The sequence below is a fragment of the Xyrauchen texanus genome, chromosome 11, assembly GCF_025860055.1.
Source record: "Xyrauchen texanus isolate HMW12.3.18 chromosome 11, RBS_HiC_50CHRs, whole genome shotgun sequence".
NCBI lineage: Eukaryota > Metazoa > Chordata > Actinopteri > Cypriniformes > Catostomidae > Xyrauchen > Xyrauchen texanus.
In genome coordinates this window covers 2367347-2388078 of record NC_068286.1, presented here as the reverse complement: position 1 = coordinate 2388078, position 20732 = coordinate 2367347, and the positions used below count along the sequence as shown (strand labels likewise).

General features: G+C 38.7%; 2 protein-coding genes across 2 annotated transcripts; both read left to right on the top strand.

Moving 5' to 3' along the window:
* The first annotated feature begins 1186 nt into the window (after positions 1 to 1186).
* LOC127651724 (NACHT, LRR and PYD domains-containing protein 12-like) lies at positions 1187 to 11921 on the top strand. Its single transcript, XM_052137704.1, has 11 exons — positions 1187 to 1359; positions 3069 to 3339; positions 3420 to 3569; positions 3756 to 3809; positions 4894 to 6682; positions 8368 to 8541; positions 8613 to 8786; positions 9164 to 9334; positions 9444 to 9617; positions 10718 to 10764; positions 10973 to 11921. Exons 2-11 carry the CDS (start codon positions 3084 to 3086, stop codon positions 11515 to 11517), a joined length of 3534 nt encoding a protein of 1177 aa, XP_051993664.1. The 5' UTR covers positions 1187 to 1359; positions 3069 to 3083; the 3' UTR covers positions 11518 to 11921.
* Positions 11922 to 16883: 4962 nt separating this feature from the next.
* Positions 16884 to 20731, top strand: LOC127651997 (CMRF35-like molecule 5). Its single transcript, XM_052138061.1, has 6 exons — positions 16884 to 17031; positions 17151 to 17483; positions 19746 to 19910; positions 19985 to 20083; positions 20198 to 20250; positions 20531 to 20731. The coding sequence occupies exons 1-6, from the start codon at positions 16962 to 16964 to the stop codon at positions 20729 to 20731; spliced, it is 921 nt and encodes a 306-aa protein (XP_051994021.1). The 5' UTR covers positions 16884 to 16961.
* Position 20732: the final 1 nt, after the last annotated feature.

The window sequence follows — 20732 nt, the reverse complement described above, 5'->3', positions numbered from 1 at the left end:
CAACGGGACGTGAGACCAACTAAACAATTTAATTACACTTCACATATCTTTTTTCCAAAGATAGTTTCTGTCATTTACTGTTGTTTCTTCATGTCATTTCAAGTGTTTGTTTTCAAAATAAGTTTGTTTTTAGTTATTTGATGCTATAAAAAGGGTACTGTGACATCATGATTGACAGCTGTGATTGACAGGTTCTCTGAGCGAAGTAGTCACTGAAGCACCAACTGACTTTTTTTCGGGATCTTCGGAGGACTGAGGAGATTGGAGCTTTAAATTTAATATCTATATTTCTATAATTAATTATTTCACACCATCATAAGTCATAAGTCAAAAGTGCAGGGGCGTGTGCTTGCGATTGATTCGGCAAGAGTGAGGGCGGGGCCTTGATTTCGCGGCTTTACTTCCTGCTCACTACTGCTCAGGTCTGGTCCCGAAATCGCAACTGCGCAGACTCAAGTGCCAAGATGTCAGCGCCATATCGGGACACTGGCGGCTTCAGTTCTCACCAATGGAAAAGAGCGAAGGGGCGTCGGCCATCTTTTTTTACAGTCTATGGTTCCACCCTGCTTTACTTCAGCAGGCAAGCAGTATTGCACTACAGGGTGATATTTTTCAGACAGAAACATACAACCTCATTTAGGACAACTTATCATGTCATATCATACTATACATTTTATACATGCATTTTAATAATTACCATAATTATCAGAAATCTGCTAGTTTCGACCTGTTTCCGCCCAAACTTCAGGTGTGCTCTTGCATTTCAAAAGTTAACTGCAGGCTGACTGAGAATCACTCAATAAACTGTCCATTTTATTACAGTCTCATATGAGAAGCCTCCACATATACAGTTGTTGAACAAACAGGATGTTATATTGGTTATTGCAGACAAATAAATTAAATAAAAATGGAGAGAGACATGATCCAGTAAAACTTGCAGCTCAGTGGTAAAACGTGTAACCCTTAAATGTCTTTCTTGGAGCCCAAGGGTAAGTCACTATAACTATAACATGAAACTTTCAAACAAAACATGCGTTGTTTGTACCGTTTGTGTCCGAGATGATTTCTTTGCTGATGTGGAGAGGAGAGCATCAGCGCCACATCCGGTTCAAGATCAGATCGCGCTTCTTCGTTTGACAGGCCAGAGAGGCTGGATGAGGTGATGACGGAATGATGACGTAATGCTGCTGCGTCAAAGTGAAAGAAACTCACTCGTATCTGAGAGAAAGTGTCGCTCGTGTGTGTGTTTTTCTTTCTTTTAGTTTTTTTCTCCATTGTTTATGCCCGAATGTTTGCCTTCATTTCAGCCTTCAGGGACCGTGAAAGCCGCCCGTCTCCGTTATGTAGCTTTTTGTCTTGGTGAGTATAATTTTTAGAAATAATATTTGGTCTTTTAGCCTCACGACTCTTATTTCCGCGAATCAACATGACTGTTTAAACTGAAACTTTAGTCTTCATACATAAAACCTTATATTGCCCTGTACAACTGGTACATTAGTCGCTATACAGTTAATGTGAAATATACCAACAACTTATATTTACATTTATTCATTTAACCGACACTTTTATCCAAAGCGACTTACAAAATAAGGAAGTCAGAGACAGTTACATGAAAAGTGCTCCATTACAAAAAGTTTCTATTGCAATGGAAAAGTACTGACCAAGACTATAGATTAGCATTATATATAGGTTTTCGCTGTTCAAATCAAGTTAAGTAGAGGTATAACTTTGATTAGGCTACCTTAAAACATTATTTCGACTCGTCCCTCCTTTTATTTGAAAAAAATAATTAAATAAATAAATAAAGTCCAAATCTGGGTTACAGTGGGGCACTTACTATGGAAGTGAATTGGGGCCAATTCTTGGGTGGTTTAAAAAGGCAGAAAAGTGAAGCTTATCATTTTATAAAAGCACTTACATTAATTCTGTTAAATCTCATGCTTTATTTGAGCTGTAAAGCTGTTTAAATCATTTCTACTCTCGTTTTACAGCATTCTGTCAAAATGCTCATTGTTAAATTGGATATAACTTCATATAGAAAAGGTTACTAGGCGATTTTATCACACTGTTTACGGATTAAGATCTAAAATGAGACTTTTATATGTGTGTTTGTACAGACCAATATACTGTAAATACAGCTGTGTTCAGCAGGGGTGAGCAACTATTTTGGAAAAGGGGCCACATCGGGCTTTAAGTAGTGCAAAGAGGGGCACATTGTATTCGTTTTGAGATACAATATTCCGCATTGATTTCGTTTTTGTATCTTTTAAGGCCAGAAATAGTTTCTAAAGTGTAATAGCGGCTGAGATTATTATAAATGTATTTTACCATCTCTGTTTCCCTGTTAACTTATTATTCAATTTAACTCTCAAACACTCTCTACATCAGGGGTCTGTTTTAATAATAAAAATGTTTTATAGAACGTTTTCGCAAAGCGGGCGATTTTAATTATTTTATTCTCAAAACATTACCCGTTTACACACTAAAATGGTCATGATGTGGGTCTTGTCAGTGGTTTGACCTTCAGCACACAACTGATTAAAACAGGCTGAGGCTGCATGACTATGATAAATGATTACTGTCAGAGATAGATTAACATACAGTTGTGAGTGGACTTCAACATTTCTAAATTGCACAAATAAAAAGTACATATTTGTCTCTCGCTTGCGTTTGCTTGTATAAATCTCAAATTGGGGGTGTTGCGACGCTTATCTGGCATCCCTGAGCATGTAAAATGCTTTTGGAGGCACGTTAGTCCCAATTCAAAATAACTGAAATATCAAATGAAAAGAAAATACTTTTAGGATAAATGAGCCGCAGGCCACATTAAACCATGTGGAGGGCATTATCTGGCCGGCGGGCCGTAAGTTGCCTAGGTATGGTATACAGGCTTCAAACATTTGATTTTAATAGAGATCATGTGCTCCTAACACAAAAAATGTGCATGACAGAAATAAAAGCTCGTTGATCAGAGTAACTTAAATAATGTGTATTTAATGGAATTGTTGTATAGTTTCTTATTTAGAGGTTAATACCAATAATGTCTCTGATCTGAACTTATGCTTAAGACCCGGATAGACAAGATGGCGTCTATTCCAGAACAGCTCCTGGAAACACTGGATGAGCTGGAAGAAAACAAACTAAAGAGGTTTAAATGGCATTTAAAACAAGAAGGGTCCATTTCAGCTGATGAACTGGAAAATGCAGATGCCATTGACACAGTGGATCTGATGGTGGAGCGTTATGAACCAGAAGAAGCTGTGAAGATCACACTGAACATCCTGAAGAAGATGAAATACCGCAAGCTGGCTGAACAGTTAGAAAACAAGAACAAGGAAGGTAATGAAAGAATATCACTAATGCTGAAGCTGCAATATAAGGCAATGTATGAATCTCACTAATCTCTGTCTCTATTCCAGTGCAAAATACTCCAGTTCAGACCATTAGTCCCTCTCAGACGGGACTCAGTGTTGATCTGAATGCTGAAACAGGTTCAACTGTAAATGCTCCTGTAATCAATGGAAACATTATCTCGGGCCCAGTTACCATCAACTTCACCTCAAATACTGGTATGATCACAGCACAATAACACTGTTAACATAATGCCAACACCATGCACCAGCACATATATGATACAGTTTGAACAAACATGAGGAGTAACTAGTTTGTTACTTTACTTGTCATATACATTGATCTTAATAAATGAATGAGTATTTTCTCTGGCTTTGTTTTTGATGATTTCTGCTCTCTCATAGGGCTGCAAACACCCACAGAAGGACAGCTATCTGGGAAACATGCAGGAAAACATGGTACAAACAACTTCTGTAAATACTTGTTATAAGTGCATTTGACTTCCGTTTTAGATCAATTTCTTAAGTTTTGCTAAAAAAAAAAAAAAAATCCCTGTTATGTTGAAACCATTTTGATGAAGCAACTTCGAAACTCCTGAGGAAGCTACTGTTTGCTTACCACAAACTAAAATGAAGCTGCTCTTTTGAAAAAGTACTCATCTACACTACAAACTACTCTAACAAAAAGTTGCTAACTACATAGAAGCTATTTAAAGAAGTAACTTTTTTGTCTAAATATTTGTATACAGTGTATAAAACTATCAGATAATATTATTTAATTCTGCAATTAAGTCAGAGTTCAAATTTCACTTATATCACCTGAAAGTTGTATAATATACTGTATAATTAGGGTTACACTATATATTCAGGTCATGCATTGGTTTAATTAATTAGGACATTCCTTTTAAAATTGTGATTAAAATGAACCATGGTTGTACTACAGTAACCATGGTTTAAACACGAAAGTTGCAGTTAAACCAAAATCACAAAATTGACCATGGTTACTACAATATTACTGTAGTAAAACAATGGTTAATTTCATATGGGTTACACAAATAGAGTAACACCACTAAATTGAACATACATATATAGTTTACATACACTTATAAAACTAGAAAACACCATATTTTATATAACTGAATTGAAATATTTTGTGCCAAACAAAAGGCAAAAGTGAATCAGTGAATGATTTTTGTAAACCATTCATTTACTGTAAATGAACCATTTGAAAGAATTGATTCACTAAAAAGAATCAGAGTCCCCAAGACTAAATAAGCGAATAGTTCATTTAAATGATTCGGTTTCCCCAGTGCTACATGAGAAAGAGAGGATGGTTTAGGTGAGTTTTTAATTACTCCTTTGGCCCCATTTGCTTGTTATGGAAAATACTACACTATTGTGAAAATAGCTGAAATCACTACTGAAAGATTTAGTTAGGTTAATAATGTCACTTTATTTCGGTTAGTTGCTCCCCAATACTGGTTGAAACAATATCACTGAACAACATAAAATGAAGTCCTTATGTTCTTGTTTTGTTTCACAGAATATGATGTTTTTCAAAAAATCGTGACAAATCACAAAGACTACATGAAGGAGAAAGCTGAATCTGTTTTTGAGGGCAAAAAAGAAAATAAAACACATCTCAAGAAAGTTTACACTGAACTCTTTATCACTGAAGGCGATTTTACAGACGTCAATCATGAACACGAGATTCTGAAGATCGACAGAGCTTTCAAAACCTCAAATTGTGAGGACACGCCAATCAACTGCAATGACATATTTAGCTTATTGAGGCAAAGGGCGGAGGGTAACATTGTTCTGACCAAGGGAATCGCTGGCATTGGAAAAACCTTCTCTGTGCACAAGTTCATTATGGACTGGGCTGAAGGAAAAGCCAATCAGCATATAGACTGCATGTTCCTGCTTCCATTTCGTGATATTAACTTGATTAAAGATAAAGAGTTCAGTCTCCATGAGTTCCTACAAGAATTTCATCCTCAACTGGAAGAGCTCAAGGATTCAAAGTGGTCTGAACGTTGTAAGCTTGCATTTATTTTCGACGGACTCGATGAAAGTCGTCTTCCGTTGAATTTCAATTGCAAATCACTTCACTGTGTTAATAGACGGTCCTCTGTTGATGCTTTGTTTACAAGTTTAGTCAAAGGGAAACTTCTTCCATCAGCTCTCATCTGGGTGACCTCCCGACCTGCAGCAGCCAATCAGATCCCTCCTGAGTATGTGGGATTGTTCACAGAGGTGCGAGGATTCACTGACAAACAGAAGGAGGAATACTTCAGAAACAGAATCAATGATGAGACTCAGGCCACCAAAATCATCTCACATATCAAGACATATCGTAGCCTCTACATCATGTGCCACATTCCTGTTTTTTGCTGGATATCAGCTACTGTTCTTCACAAAATTCTCATCCAGAACAATGGGGAGGACATTCCTACAACACTTACTGAAATGTACGTCCACTTCCTGCTAATACAGATGAACATGAAGAACCAAAAGTATGATGAAAAAAATGAAAGAGAACGCTCAAAGCTATTGGGTTCAAACAAAGAAATTATCTCAAAATTGGCTAAAGTGGCATTCGAACAGCTGAGGATGGAAAATGTTATGTTCTATGAGGAGGATATGAAAGCTTGTGGCATTGACATTATTGATGAGTCAGAGTCTACTGGATTATGCACAGAGATATTTAAGAAAGACTCTGTGCTTCATGAGATGAAGGTTTATTACTTCATACATCTGAGTGTCCAAGAGTTCCTCGCTGCTCTGCACGTGTTTCTCTGCTACCTGAACAAGAACATGGAGGAGCTAAATTTTTTCCTGGAGAATTCACGTTCTGAGGAAGACCTGCTGTACATGTTGCTGACGAAAGCAATTGACAAAGCCAAGGCGAGCGAGAGGGGGCATTATGATCTTTTTATTCGGTTCTTGCTGGGCATTTCTCTCGAGTCTAATCAAAAACTCCTCACAGGCTTGTTGACACACACGGAGAACAGTAAAACAAGCATCAATAAAACAATCGATTACATCAAGCATTTGCAAAACAATGATAAGTGCCCTGAAAAATCCATCAACCACTTTTTCTGCATCCTCGAGCTGCAGGATAGATCCCTGTACCAGCAAATCAGGAAATATCTCAGTTCAAATGTCATAGACAATTGTCGGAAGATCTCTACCTCAAACTGCTCAGCACTGGTCTATGTGCTATTGATGTCAGAGGAGGTGCTGGATGAGTTTAACCCAAAGAAGATCAGCCAAATGTATGCAGGATGTAGGAGACTGGTCCCAGTAATGAGATGTTGCAGAAGAGCTCTGTGAGTATCTTTTTATGAAGACAAAGAAAATACCTTCTTGTTTCTCTTCTGCTTATTTGCGTGAAATATAAATGTTCTTGTAGTAAATGTAGTACATTTTATAAATTAAAAACGTGATTTAACTTTATTTTGAGGGAATTACATGAAATGTATGGGTTCTTGATATATTTCAAATTGTATCCTGTTATGTTAGGCTTGTGTTTTTTTCTGTCAAAAATAATTAAAAAAAATGTATTAGACAAAAATGTAAATACAAAAAACTGGGTCTTACACAAAAGGCCCAGTCTAACTAAAACAGAAATGAGAAATGGAATTATCCATAAGGTACCAGCACAAGAGTGGAAAAAAATAGGGAAGCACATAAGGGTAACCTCTAGCACAAGACAATACCAACAAAATATACAAACACAGACTTGGATAGAACAGAAAGTGTGGAAGTGGGGAGAGGCATAGACCAGGGTGAGGCTGAAAAGGGGCAGGGTCAGGCAGACAGGGAGGCAGCTCCAGGAATGGGTAGGGGACCAGAGGCTGGGTAGGAGGCTCTGTGTAAGAGTAAAAAACTGGGCCAGACTCCGCGACCCCTGGCAAAGGGCCAAATTCTGTGGCCACTAGCGAAGGTTCAGAATTGGCGGCCACTGGACAACTGGTCTCTTCCTCCTCCGATACTTCCTGAGGGTGAAAGAAATAACAGCGGTGGGCTCAACATCATCAGTAAAGCTGCAGCTGACTCAACGGTATCTGGAGATGATTTGGCAAGGAATGAAGTCTCCTCTTCTTCCTCTATGCTGCTTGGTCAGGTACTTCGGGAATGTAGACAGTAATGATGGGAACCACTTTCCATCTTCTCAACAACATCTCCCATCTACCTGAGGTGACAGATGTGATCTGCAATACCAAACTTTGGATCTATGCTCTGGGGAATCAGCTTCTGCTGGTTGGGAGCTGGGTGGAGTTGTTGACCCATTGTGGAGGCGTGGACTGTCTGCTGGTTCAGGATGGCTGGTTCATTTTATCATGACTTGTGGAAAGAACCCAGATGGATACAGTCATATAAACCAAAAACTATTTATTAGGGAAAAATGTCAAAAATTGGGTGTTTCAGACAAAAGCCCAGGTCTTAGCCAAACACGGCAGACAAATAAAATTACCCTTAAGTGGTAAAAACTGAGAAAATATAACAAACTAGTACCAACAGACAGAGCACAAATGGGGAAATATATAGGGATGTAAATAAGGAGGGTAAAAAGGGAAGGCAGGTTTAACTTATAAACTGATAACGAGGGGGCAGGGTTTCACTTAAGACTGAAAGTGCACATGGCAATGAAAAACCAAATAAGCCATGTGCACTGATATAACAAGAGAGGCCCACATGCGGATCCAGCCACAAAAACTATAAACAAATCAACAGAAGCTATATTTAGCTTCAGAATCAAAGGAAAAGCTTGTAATGTTTAACTAAAAAGAGAGGAGCCATCTTTTATGCATCTTGATATCGTTATCAACCAAAAATTACAAGATAACTATGATATATAGGTTTTTGGCTATATCGCTCAACTCTATGTAATACTTGAATTACATGGTTTGTTGAAAAGTTTTTCCTCAGTTTTAGCTTTATTGTAATAACTAATTTAATGAAACCTTTTGAGTAATGAGTCATTTTTGCGGAAATCTTGCCATCTTGACAGGTTTTCAGACTGTGGACTGACAGAAACATGCTGTGAAACTGTGGCTTCAGCTCTTCAGTTAGAGGGCTGCCCCCTGAGCGAGCTGGACCTGAGTGACAATTACAGTATTGAAGCTGGAGTGAAACTGCTCTGTGCTGGACTGAAGAGTCCTCACTGTAAACTAGAGACACTGAGGTTGGCACTGTTTGTATTTCTCTGAAAACATTTTGAAAGAGCAGTTATTAATGTAATGCTGAAAATTTCAGGTTAGCTCGATGCCATTTTGGCCTGGACAGCTGCATGGAGATAATGTCTGCTCTCAAGAGGATCTCATGTCGTTTCAGTGAGCTTGACTTCAGTAGCAATGATCTGCATGACTCTGGACTCCAACAGCTCTTACATAGAATGGACAGCAAAGAGGGAAAGCTTAAAATTCTGAGGTAAGTATTAACAATGAAACCTGTCAAGAAAATGTCTTGGTCCTATTTTACTCCAAAATCAAAAGAAACAAATAAAAAAGATATATTGTATATAGAAAAATAAGCCAATTTGTAGGTCTGTTAATATTATTTACATAGTGACATAATTTTGTAAGACAATTAAACAAATTTAACCCTCTAATTCTCATTACCACAATGCAAAAAATATTTTGTGTTCCACTGAAAACAAACCACACTTGAGTGATTTTATGAAAGAACTTTGTTTTTTGATTGAATTATCCCTTTAAAACTGTCTGTAATTTTCTTTAATTAGCTTATTAACAATACTGAAGAAACAGATGACTGGTAAAATATTGTTTTTAAATGTTCTAATGCAGATTGAGCTGGTGTAACCTCTCTGAGAAGAGCTGTGAGGTCCTTTCCTTGATTCTCAGCTCAGATTCCCTCCTGAGAGAGCTGGATCTGAGTAACAATGACCTGCAGGATTCAGGAGTGAAGCTGATCTCTGATGCACTGAAGATTACAAACTGTAAACTAGAGATACTGGGGTAAGACTTTAGGAAGTAATTCTAGCATAAGGGGAAGTCTATTTTAGATTTTTTTATGTCTTATGTTTGGTTTTCAGATGTAATGTTGTCTTTTTTAATCCCTCTGAAGATTATCTGGTTGTATGGTGACCAAAGTTGGCTGTTGTTATCTGGCTTCAGCTCTGAGTTCAAACCATTCATGCCTGAAAGAGCTGGATCTGAGCTACAATCATCCAGGAGAATCAGGAGTCAGTCTGCTCTCTGAGAGACTCAATGATCCAAAATGCAAACTGGACAAACTCAAGTAAGTAGTAGGTCAATAGCTGGGTTTCCCTCCACATACTGTATTTTTATGTAAATTTGGGATATCACACAAAAAACTAGATGGAAACATCAAGATGCAAATAACATTTCCAAAATGAACATAAAAACGAATACTCTTTGATAAGAAGGCATGTGCATAAACTATGATTGAAACACATTTACAGAATATATTCCTATAGAATTTATATAGGAATCAGAACATTTGTCAGAGCGTTTTGTCTGGGTGCAGTAATCGACAACATTATTAATCATTACATTTAATAAAAAGCCACAGTGGCTTCAACTAGAGGTCTACGCAGGACCCGCTCCCACGAGGTTCTGTCCCACTCTCGCAAAAACATGTCTGTGGCAGGGAGGAGGGTAGGGCCAGGTTGTGATTCCACACACCCGGCCCCTGATTAGGCTGATTAAGCCCGGATAATGGTGACCGGAGATGGCAGTGCGACAGAGAGAGAGAGTAACTGTCCAACACCTGTGTGTGTGTTTGTCATTTTAAAAACGTAGGAGTCCTGCAAGTAATTTCTTTCTCCCACTCCCTGTGCACAAATCAGTTTATTCCTGCTCGCAACCGCACTCAGCAATTAAAATTTGTCCTGTGCCGTATTCTGTTGTGCCAGGTCCAGGCCTCTAGTTTCAACTTCAATTTTCATTTCTATAATGTGTCAATTTCCCAAGAAGTTATGTTTTTGTTCTTCTAAAGGAGTTCAATGGAAAGGACGAGGCAAGAACCGGCTTGACAATATAAATCATATTTTAATGAAAAACTTAAACAAAAGACAAAAACACACACATGACGGACAGCTGCCCGTAAACATTCTCTCTCTCTCGCACCACCATCCGCAGTCGGCCTTTATCCCTCTTGGAGGCTTGATTAGCCTGATAAGGGACCAGGTGTGTAGAATCACAACCCGGCCATGCCCTCCGCCCTGTCACGGTTCTCTTGAACACAAATATATATATATATATATATATATTTGTCATTAACACTACATGTATAACTAAAGCAAGTAAATACTTTTCTGTTACTTGCTTTCAATGACCATTTTGTTAATATATTATTTACTTATTTAATTTCTGCAGAACTGATCCTAATGGTCAACACTTCATCAAATCAGGGATAAGAAAGTGTAAGTCTGCATCTACCACTCTTTCTCTCTTTTTTATAGTGGTGGTAAAAGGAGCTTTACAATGCCAAAGCATTAGTACCATTATACATACACATTTAAACACATAAATAAAAGGAAAATGTGTAGAATGAAATATAATTTTAAAAAAAATCAATAAAAGTAAAACAGTGGTTTATTTCTCTAATGTAAATTATGTTCTGTCTCACAGATGCCTGTAATCTTACACTCGATCCAAACACAGCACACGTTGAGCTCTTGCTCTCTAATGAAAACAGACAGGTGACACGAGTAACTGAGAAGCAGCCATATCCTGATCATCCAGACAGATTTGAACCCTGTCGCCAGCTTCTGTGTCAAGAGAGTCTGAGTGGACGCTGTTACTGGGAGGCTGAATGGAGCAATTCAAAGGGGGTGGTGGGGGTGACGTACAAATGCATACCTCGCATAAATGATAATCTTGTTATGGTAGGGGACACTCAGCTTGGAAACAATGATGTGTCATGGAAGCTTACCTGTGGGTTGATTACATATGTTTCTCACAATAAAGTGAACATTAATATAAAGGCTCCAAGCTCTCGTTCGTACAGAGCAGGAGTGTATGTGGATTCGGCGGCCGGCACTTTATCCTTCTACAGCATTTCTGACACGCACACACTCACACACTTACACACGTTTAACACCACATTCACTGAACCACTCTATGCTGTATTTAAGGTGGATTGTGGCACTTTGTCCTTGTGTCAGATGGAGTAACCTAAAGCCCTCTTCAGAATAACATTATTTATCTATTATTAATCAGTCATTTCATCTGGATTTCAGTACAAATATCTAAACCTTGTTAAAATCTTTAAATCAAGATATATTTACTTGAAAAGTGAAGTCACACTTTAAGAAATTAAGGCAATTTTTTTTAATTATTATTAAAGATTTAGTGAGGTTAATGCTTGGGGTAAGAAAAATGTGGTAAGAAGCTTGTTAATAATACTGTTATAACTCTGGATATGAGCTGTTTCGTGGTTGCATGTTACTTTTGATTTGTGTGTATGGGGTTTGTACTGTATGTTTTTATCTGGTTTCTGCAGTACTTGTGTTAGTCCATGAAGAATTTCCCAGTAAAGGGACAAATAAAGTAATCTAATATAATAAAGTATGTCATATGGCAAATTTTGACCGGATGTTTTTTTTTTTTTTTTTTTGTAATTTAGAATTCATTCATTTAAAATATTGTGTTGTTTAAGGAAAAAGTATTTTACAGAAATTGATAAGAGCCCCCATAAACCTAGGCCTTAATACGGCCCTGTATCCCAGATACAGTGTGTTTTTCTTCTGCAGAACACAAATTATTATTTTAGAATAAGAATATATCAGCTCAGCAAGTCCATACAATGCAAGTGAATGGTGACCAGAACTGTGACGCTCCAAAATGCACATAAAGGCAGCATAAATGTAATTCATATGACTATAGGGGTTTAAATCATATTTTCAGAAGTGATATGATATGTGTGGTTGAGAAACAGATCAGTATTTAGTTCCTTTTTTGCTTGAATTTCTTCTCCCTGCCCAGTAGGGGCTGAATGCATGAAGAGTGTGAATCACCAAAAACACAAGAAGAAGAATGTGAAAGTGATCATATTCTCATCATATCACTTCTGAAGATATAGATTTAACCACTGGAGCCTTATGGAATACTTTAATAATAACTTGTGTGATTTTGTGTCTAAACATTTTTGGCACCCATTCACTTGCATTGTATGGACCTACAGAACTGAAATATTCTTCTAATAATCTTCATTTGTGTTCTGCAAATAGTTTGTTCTTTGTTACTTCATGATAACTAATGCATTAACTAATGTTAACTAATGTATACTTATTATAAAGTGCTACCAAATAATGTTTAAAATCCTTATCCAGTAATCACCAACAACTGCAAAAGTCATGGATATTCATTGGTCAAAAAGAGTGGCAACTCTTGTAATTTAATATTGAAACGGTGATTAATGAGTGAACAGAAGTTATAATCTTTAATGTTCAAAGCAATCAGAAATAATAATAATAAAAAAATATTTTGAAGTGAGCGAAGTTGTTAATTCAAATTAATGCTGAATAAAAACGAATAAAACATTGTATTTTATACACAGGAACTAAGTAGAAAAACAGTCATATATTTGTGTACATTCAAATGTTTACATAACTGAGCTACTGTCACACTACAGATTTATCACACTGATGCTCAGGACCAGAAGTTTATAAACCAAATGTGTTGGTGATATGAAAGTACAATCATTTGTCATGGCATTCAAGGAACCTTAAAACCGAAAACCAAAACTGAATGTAATTCTGTCATCTATGTGTGTGTTTGTGTGTGTGAGTGTGAGTGTGTGTGTTTGTGTGTGAGTGTGTGTGTTAGTTTGTGGGTAAGTGTGTGTGTGTGTGTCTGTTTGTGAGTGTTTGTGTGTGTGAGTGTGTGTGTTTGCCTGTTTGTGTGTGTTTTGCGTGTGTGTGTTTGTGTGTGTTCGCGTGTGTGTGTGTGTGTGAGTGTGTGTGTGTTTGTGTGTCAGTGTGTGAGTGTGTGTGTTTGTGTGTGAGTGTGTGTGTGTGTGTTAGTTTGTGGGTAAGTGTGTGTGTGTGTGTCTGTTTGTGAGTGTTTGTGTGTGTGAGTGTGTGTGTGTGTGTGTGTTTGCCTGTTTGTGTGTGTTTTGCGTGTGTGTGTGTTCGCGTGTGTGAGTGTGTGTGTGTTTGTGTGTCAGTGTGTGTTTGTGTGTGAGTGTGTGTGTTTTTTTGTGGGTAAGAGTGTGTGAGTGTGAGTGTGTGTGTGTGTTTGCCTGTTTGTGTGTGTGTGAGTGTGTGAGTGTTTGCCTGTTTGTGTGTGTTTGCGTGTGTTTGTGTGTGAGTGTGTGTGCGTGTGTTTGTGTGTGAGTGTGTGTGTTTGTGTGTGTGTTTGTGTGTGTGTATTTGTGTGAGTGTGTGTGTTTGTGCGTGTAGTCTTTTTCTGTATGAAAATACACAGTGGTGTTTAATCTTCAATCGCTGAGTCTCATTTCTTTTTGTGATGGAATTAACTAATTAACATAAAAAATTTGTATGTTTTTTTAGTTAGATTTCATTTATTTTGTAGTGCACTTTAAAGTGGCTGTTGTGTTTTCTTTCTTTTGCAAAATTCCCAGAATTTCCACAAATTTCTACAGGTGCTTTAAATGAATAATAACTTTGGTATGCATTGTCCTGTCATGAGGTGTTTATACTTTCTCTTTCACTCAAGGCGGCGAATTTCGGAAAGTCCCTATTTCTGCTGATTGGTCTGAGAGACTTTCCACGTCTCACTCTGCTCTACTTGTACCTGTTTGATTATGACGACACCTTTCTTCCCTTCATACACACCTGCTGCCCTGCACACACAAACAACACAATGCTAAACGGCCCGCCCGACAACATGCTGGTATGTGTGTGTGAGGACTCTCCATATTGTTCAAACACAAAAACAGAAAGTAACTCTTTATGTGTGTGTAGGAGGAGCCGAGCCAGTGGGTGGAGTTTCGGGTGAAGTGTACACTGTTGCCCTCTCAGATAGCCCTCTCTGTTGCCCTTTGTGAAAGTGAGAAGTGCAAGTCCGAACGGAAGGACGCAAAATTGATATGCTTTGGCCCCGAAAGCGAATCTTAGAAAGCACCTGTGCTTCACCGCAATCTGAATATGGAAATAGGCGTCCTTCAAATCTATTGTCACAAATCAGTCCCCCAACTGCACTTGTGACATTATTTATTTTTGCATTAGCATTCTGTATTGACATTACATTAGCTTGGAATTCAAGTGTCTCAAATCCATAATGGGATGCAATCCGCCGTCATTTTTCGGGACCAGAAAAAAAACTCATTCTCTCTGAGAAGGGGGAATCTCCTCTATTAAACAGGACTTTTCAAACAGAAACTTCGTTCGGAACAACCCAAATGAACACCGGCGGAGTTCGCCTGAATTGAATTACATAACCTTGCTTTATCATTCGAAGTACCTAGATCAAAATGCCCTTCAGCTACTGCAAAGCCGACAGACGGGCAGACAGAGGGATTGATGCATGACTTTTGCTTGCAGCGTGACCTGTAACCACTAGATGGTGTGATTGGCTTATTTTGGGTGACTGGCTCCAGACCAGCAGCACAGCGGAGGGAAACATTTGCTCCATTTATACTGAGGCTGGTTGAGGGGAATCTGATAATGTTTTTCCTTTATTGTACTCCGGCATAAAAGATGAGCGCCCTGAGATGCCTTTGCAGCAGGGACACTGAAAGAATCAACCTTTTACCTGGTATTTAAATGGGGTAAAATGTATGAATATTGGGGGAAATGTTCATTAGCCACAGTGGCCCCAGCATTCTTTATGGGGGGGGACAACGTGCGGTGCTTATGATCACTGTGTGTTTTGTGCATATAAAATTACGTCTCGAAACGTCTCGAAACGTTTGGTCATGGAGGCAGAGGCCGAATTTGATCAGACATTTATAAAGAATGGCTACTCTAAATTCTTTTACAGCAGAGGACCCCAGATAAGCCATCTTCCCTAGCATAGAAACGGGGAAGAATGCGAACATGGAGGGGAATTGAGAACAAGCAGTCTCGCACAGCGGCCCCAGCATTCTTATGGGGGAACAACGCATGGTGCTTATGTTCGTGGTGTGTCTTTGTGTTCACTTGTGCTTTGATGAAAATCTAATTGTCTAACTGTTACATATAGGCTATCTCAAGATCCTTGGTCATGGTGACAGATGCTGAATTCGAAATTCAGGTTTATTTATTTTATTTATTTATCATGTTCATTCCCATCAAGATGTGGGGGAAATGTAACCATATTCTGGTTGTTGGACATTCGAGCCGCGTACAATGGCGGACTCATTCCAATACTGACCAAAGGGTAGACAGGAGAGAAATGGATACATTTATACGGTCCAATTTCATCCACTGAGTAGGGGCTCATCCTTGTGCATGTAAACGGCTCACCGATTTAAACAGTATTTTCACATTCACAGAATATTTTAAGCCCAATTGTTTTTTAATTTATTGACTTTCATAACAATACATTAAGGAACACCTTAAGAAATCTGATTTGATGATCAGTTGCTTAAAAGATTTTAATATTTGCCACATTATGGCCTTTCAGTGTTGGGGATTGGAGATACACGAGCAACAGTAATGTTCAGATTAGACAAACCAATCTCAGAAGGTGGACATGAAATGGAGCTGTGTGTGCGCGCATTCGTGCGTGTGTGTGTACGTGATAGTAAAAGAGCTCTGTCATTGGGTTTTGCTAAGTTACCTGAAGGGGGAGGGTCAAGGCGAGGAACTACTACTATGTGACTAGATGTGGGAGATGGAGAACCCAAAGTCCGGGAAAACGATTATATGGCAAACTATTAAATCTCCAAAATACTTGATTTTTCAGATTTTAGATTTTGCTGCATTCTAGTCTGATGCACTTTTTTTTTGTCTGATGAATTTGTTAAATATAAAGACAATCAGTACATTTTCAATCAGTCGCAGTGTTTATCAAAGAGACAAAGAGCAGATAAGATTATCAACACCTGTGCTTTTCACTGAATTTGTTCCTGTTCATTAAAGTTCAAATGCACTTTAAAAATTTTATAAAAATAAATCCCATAAAAGGAATGCAAGTCTGTTCCTCATTATTTGTGTAGTCATAATTCTCTAGTCTAGTGTTCTCTGGCGAGAATTTGCCTAGATATAGCTATAGTCATTTGTGTATCATATTTAGCATGAGATTAAAATGCATATATTTTTTGCATTTTCAACGTCCCTTATGCTGCCCCTTATTTTAAGAACCCAAATGTCTCTTATTTTTCTCCGCTGAAGTCAGCAACCCTATTTCCCATGATTAAGAGCTCTCCAAAAACTAGCACAGGTACAAATATGCAATATATCAATAGCCTAAAAATTTATTTGCATTGCATTACATTGCCATTTACATGTTGCTCGCAAATAATACATTCAGAAATAAATTATGCCTTTTGTCTGCATTATTGTGCAGTTTTGACATCTACCAGCAGGGTTGAACTGACCATAATAACCAGTAAAACCCTCAGAGATCAGATAGACGTGTTTCATAGAGAGGAGGGGCAAGAGAAAGATACAGAGATACAGAGATCGAGAGTTAACTTTAATTGTGACCACCAGAAACACAGAAAAGGAAAATGATCCAGATCTGTTGTGATAAACTTCTTGCATTTCACCTACTTCTCATCTTCTTCCACCTCATGTCAGGTAAGAGTTTATTACACTTTTCTCGATCACTCTCTAATACAGCAACTGCTTTAAACTGTCTAAGATTAATATTTGCAATAAGCTGTCTTTCTCTCTTCTGTTTCCCTTTTGCATAAAAGTGGTGAAATGTGGGTCAAACGAGATCTTGACTTTCACAGCGAATGAAAGTGGAAAAGTTGAAATACGGTGTCCATATGAGTCAGGATATGAAGAAAATATAAAGTATCTCTGTAGGGGCGGATGTAAAATACTAAATAAAAACATACCTGTAAGTTCTGGATCGATAACCAATGATAAAAGATTCTCTCTGATTGATAACTCAACGACTCACGTCTTTACTGTCACCATCACTGATCTGACACCAGAAGATGGAGGCACATACTGGTGTGTAGTAAAGACAGGCTTTGGACTCTTTGATGACTATAAAGAGATTCTACTGGAAATTAAACAAGGTAAGTTGGAGTATATTTGTGATTTAAATTCTTCTTTCAGAAGACTTTTATCTACAAAATGACATACTCTACTGAAAAAGAAAGAGTTGTTTCCGAGGCGATCTTCTGTATCGTGAGCAGTGAAGACCCAGTGTGAGGCGTGAGGCGTGAGAGCACAAACCACAATATCCTCTGTAGATACTAATAAGCTAAAGGTCACACCACACGATTAAGAGCACTAACAAAACCTACTGACTCACATCACTTCCTTTCCATGTGTTGAAAGGTTTCATTTCTGAAAAAGTGGCTGACATGATCTCATGGTGATTCTTCTTAGAACATCATTATTTTGTGTTGATACAGCTGATTTTACTCTAGTAATGAAAACAAGTAGCAATTTCAGGTCATATTCAGAACAATTTCATTGTTTGAAAGTAGAACATTGAGAACTGAGTGAATGAAGGCAAAGCAGAAGTTGAGGCCATGGTTTTGACAACATGTGAGGAAACATTTCTAGCACAATTTGATGACGTACATCACCTTTCTGAGTTTGTTCATATCATCATTTTTGAGAGTGAAAAGGGTAAACAGGTTTGGATTGCTGTCCAAAATGGGGCTTCAACCATAAGATCCAACTCCCAAACCAGCCCAAGACATGAGTATGAAGTTAGCAAGTCCTAATTAAGCCAGACTGATCTTTGAGGGTCGAAAGTTCTTCAGCTGGAAAAGGTATTTGCCTTCCAAAATTAGAAACAATGCCCCACTGTTGTTAAACCTATGGGCAAATGTGAGCTCTAGTTTCCATGTGATACCAAAAGCGAGTTGTAAAGCAAGTTGTTTCAGTTGCAATTGATGCTCTGAAGAGGAAATGCATATTGTATTAACCACACACCCAACCCTAAACCTATCCATCATTGGAGTAAAACATAATTGTAAGGGGGTTAAAGGGAAAGGAGGCAAGAACCAGCTTAACAATATACATAATATTTAATTAAATAAAAAGACACACACAAACACATACAGGGCAGCTCTCTCTCGAACTGTCGTCACCGGCCGCCTTTATCCCTTACACGTCCCATCAGGCTGATTGGGGACCGGGTGTGCGTCGTTACAGCCCGGCACCGCCCTCCTCTGCTCTATACTCCTCCCGCTGTTGCCTCAGGCCGGGGAGCCCCCGGCATGATGTATATATGCCCCCCTAACCCCGGCTTGCCTTGCGCCTGTCTGCTGGCTGGTCATTCCCGCCTTCCTCGACCTGGGAGGAGACAGGAGGGGAAAAAACAACAACAATTTTTTTTTTAAAATAGGCGAGGGAAAGGCCAACACGGAGCGACAGAGACAGAGAGAGGAGAGAGAGAAGAAGCTCACTCACTGGTTCTCTGATGCGCCGTCGTGTGGTCCCCAATCACTCCTCCACACTCTCAGGCGGACAACAGCTGTTCCTCCTGGAGTCAAACCTCTGACCCACAGTGGACAGAACGCCCCTCCACTTTTCTGGCGGCACGTGGGGACACTCATCCGCCCCTGGCAGCGACTCGACCTCATGGACAACAGCCATTCCCTCCATCCAGGCGGTCTGCCTTATCTGTACCCTGGCGGATGGCAGCGGCACTCCCCTCGATGGATGGCAGTGTCGAGGACTCTACATCGGGCATCCCTCCTTCTGGGTTTCTGCACCAGTGTAAAGGGATTCATAAAAAGGAGGAGGCGAGAAATGGCTTGACAATATAAATAATAGTTTAATATAAAACTCAACTAAAATACACACACAGGTGTTGGACAGCTGTCCGTAAATCTCTCTCTCTCCCATCTGCTGGTTGTGTGGCTGCTTTTATGCCACTCTCCCCATGCTCACTGGAATTAGAAACAGGTGTTAGGCATAATTTAGCTCAGGTGTATGCGACCTTACCGCTTTCTGTCTCTCCGGACGTGCGCTTGACCATGCCCCCGCTGCCAGAGTAATCTTAGAGAGAAATTGCAAGAAAAGGATTAGATGCTCCTCACAAACTTTGGAAATCTGTTTAGAGAAACAAAATAAAGCTTTTCAAGAGTTTTTGAGAATTGGCTCACCTTGAACCTGGCATCACAAAATCATAAATATACCAGGGCATTTAGTTAAAGAACTCCTCAAAGACAAGTAGTCCAAAGGCAAATTGCAGGACAGATCTAGATTGGCAAGCAATCAAATTAAATATAAAATCTTAAAAATACCACATCTAAAAACATTCTATGGTTGTGTGTGTTTTGAATTGTTCATTAATTTGTGTGTTGTTTTACATGCAGGTTCGATAACCACAATGACGACGATGTCAACAAAAACTCAAACAGTCTCCATCTACTCAAACCAACCGGGATCTACCCATAATACAGTCATCACTTTGGCTTTGTCATCATCATCCTCATCGTATTCATCACATTCACATTCAGTGCCAAGAAAACTGAAATCAGGTACAGTTTAGAAGTTTCTACACAAATAATGGTTAAACTGTATTAAATTTGACAGAAATCTCTCTTGTTTGCAGATTTTAATGTGGTCATCATCCCGCTGTCTGTAACAGTAATTCTGCTTGTGTTCGGACTTTCACTCTTTGTGGCCTTCAGACACAGACAAAAGTGTAAAGGTAATGCTGTCTCTATCACATGCAGCATTGAGAGGGACGTCAGTCTGCAGGCAGCCAAATTATTTATTTATTTATTTGTGTGACATGTCTCATGAGACCATCATTTTTTCACAGATCAAGAGTCTTTACTTATTGGTAGTGACAGACTGCAAGAAAATACTGAAAATGTAAGTCTATTTACGTAGGGTATGTGTTTGTGCATCATTTGACTTGGTGAATGTCCATTTGCTACTTAATGAACTACAAATTCAAAACACAGTAACTGCATCTTTTCTCTGGCTTTTCTTTTATTCCATTTTTACACACTCTTTTTCTCTGAATACCAGCCAAACCTGTCTGTAACCACGCTGATCATAGTCTAAGAGACCAAATTCTATCATGACTCATTTTAGCAACCAGATTTTTTACATATTCTCAGTTTCTCTTATTCTCTTTTTTCCACCCTAGAATGTTTATATTATCTCTGGCTATGATGGACCTCAAGACGGCAAACATCACCCTGAGTCACTACCCACAAACCCTTCTGAGACAGTGAGATCTGTTTATGCCATGCCACAATTACCCACAAACTCTTCTGAGACAGTGAGATCTGTTTATGCCATGCCACAATTACCCACAAACTCTTCTGAGACAGTGAGATCTGTTTAGC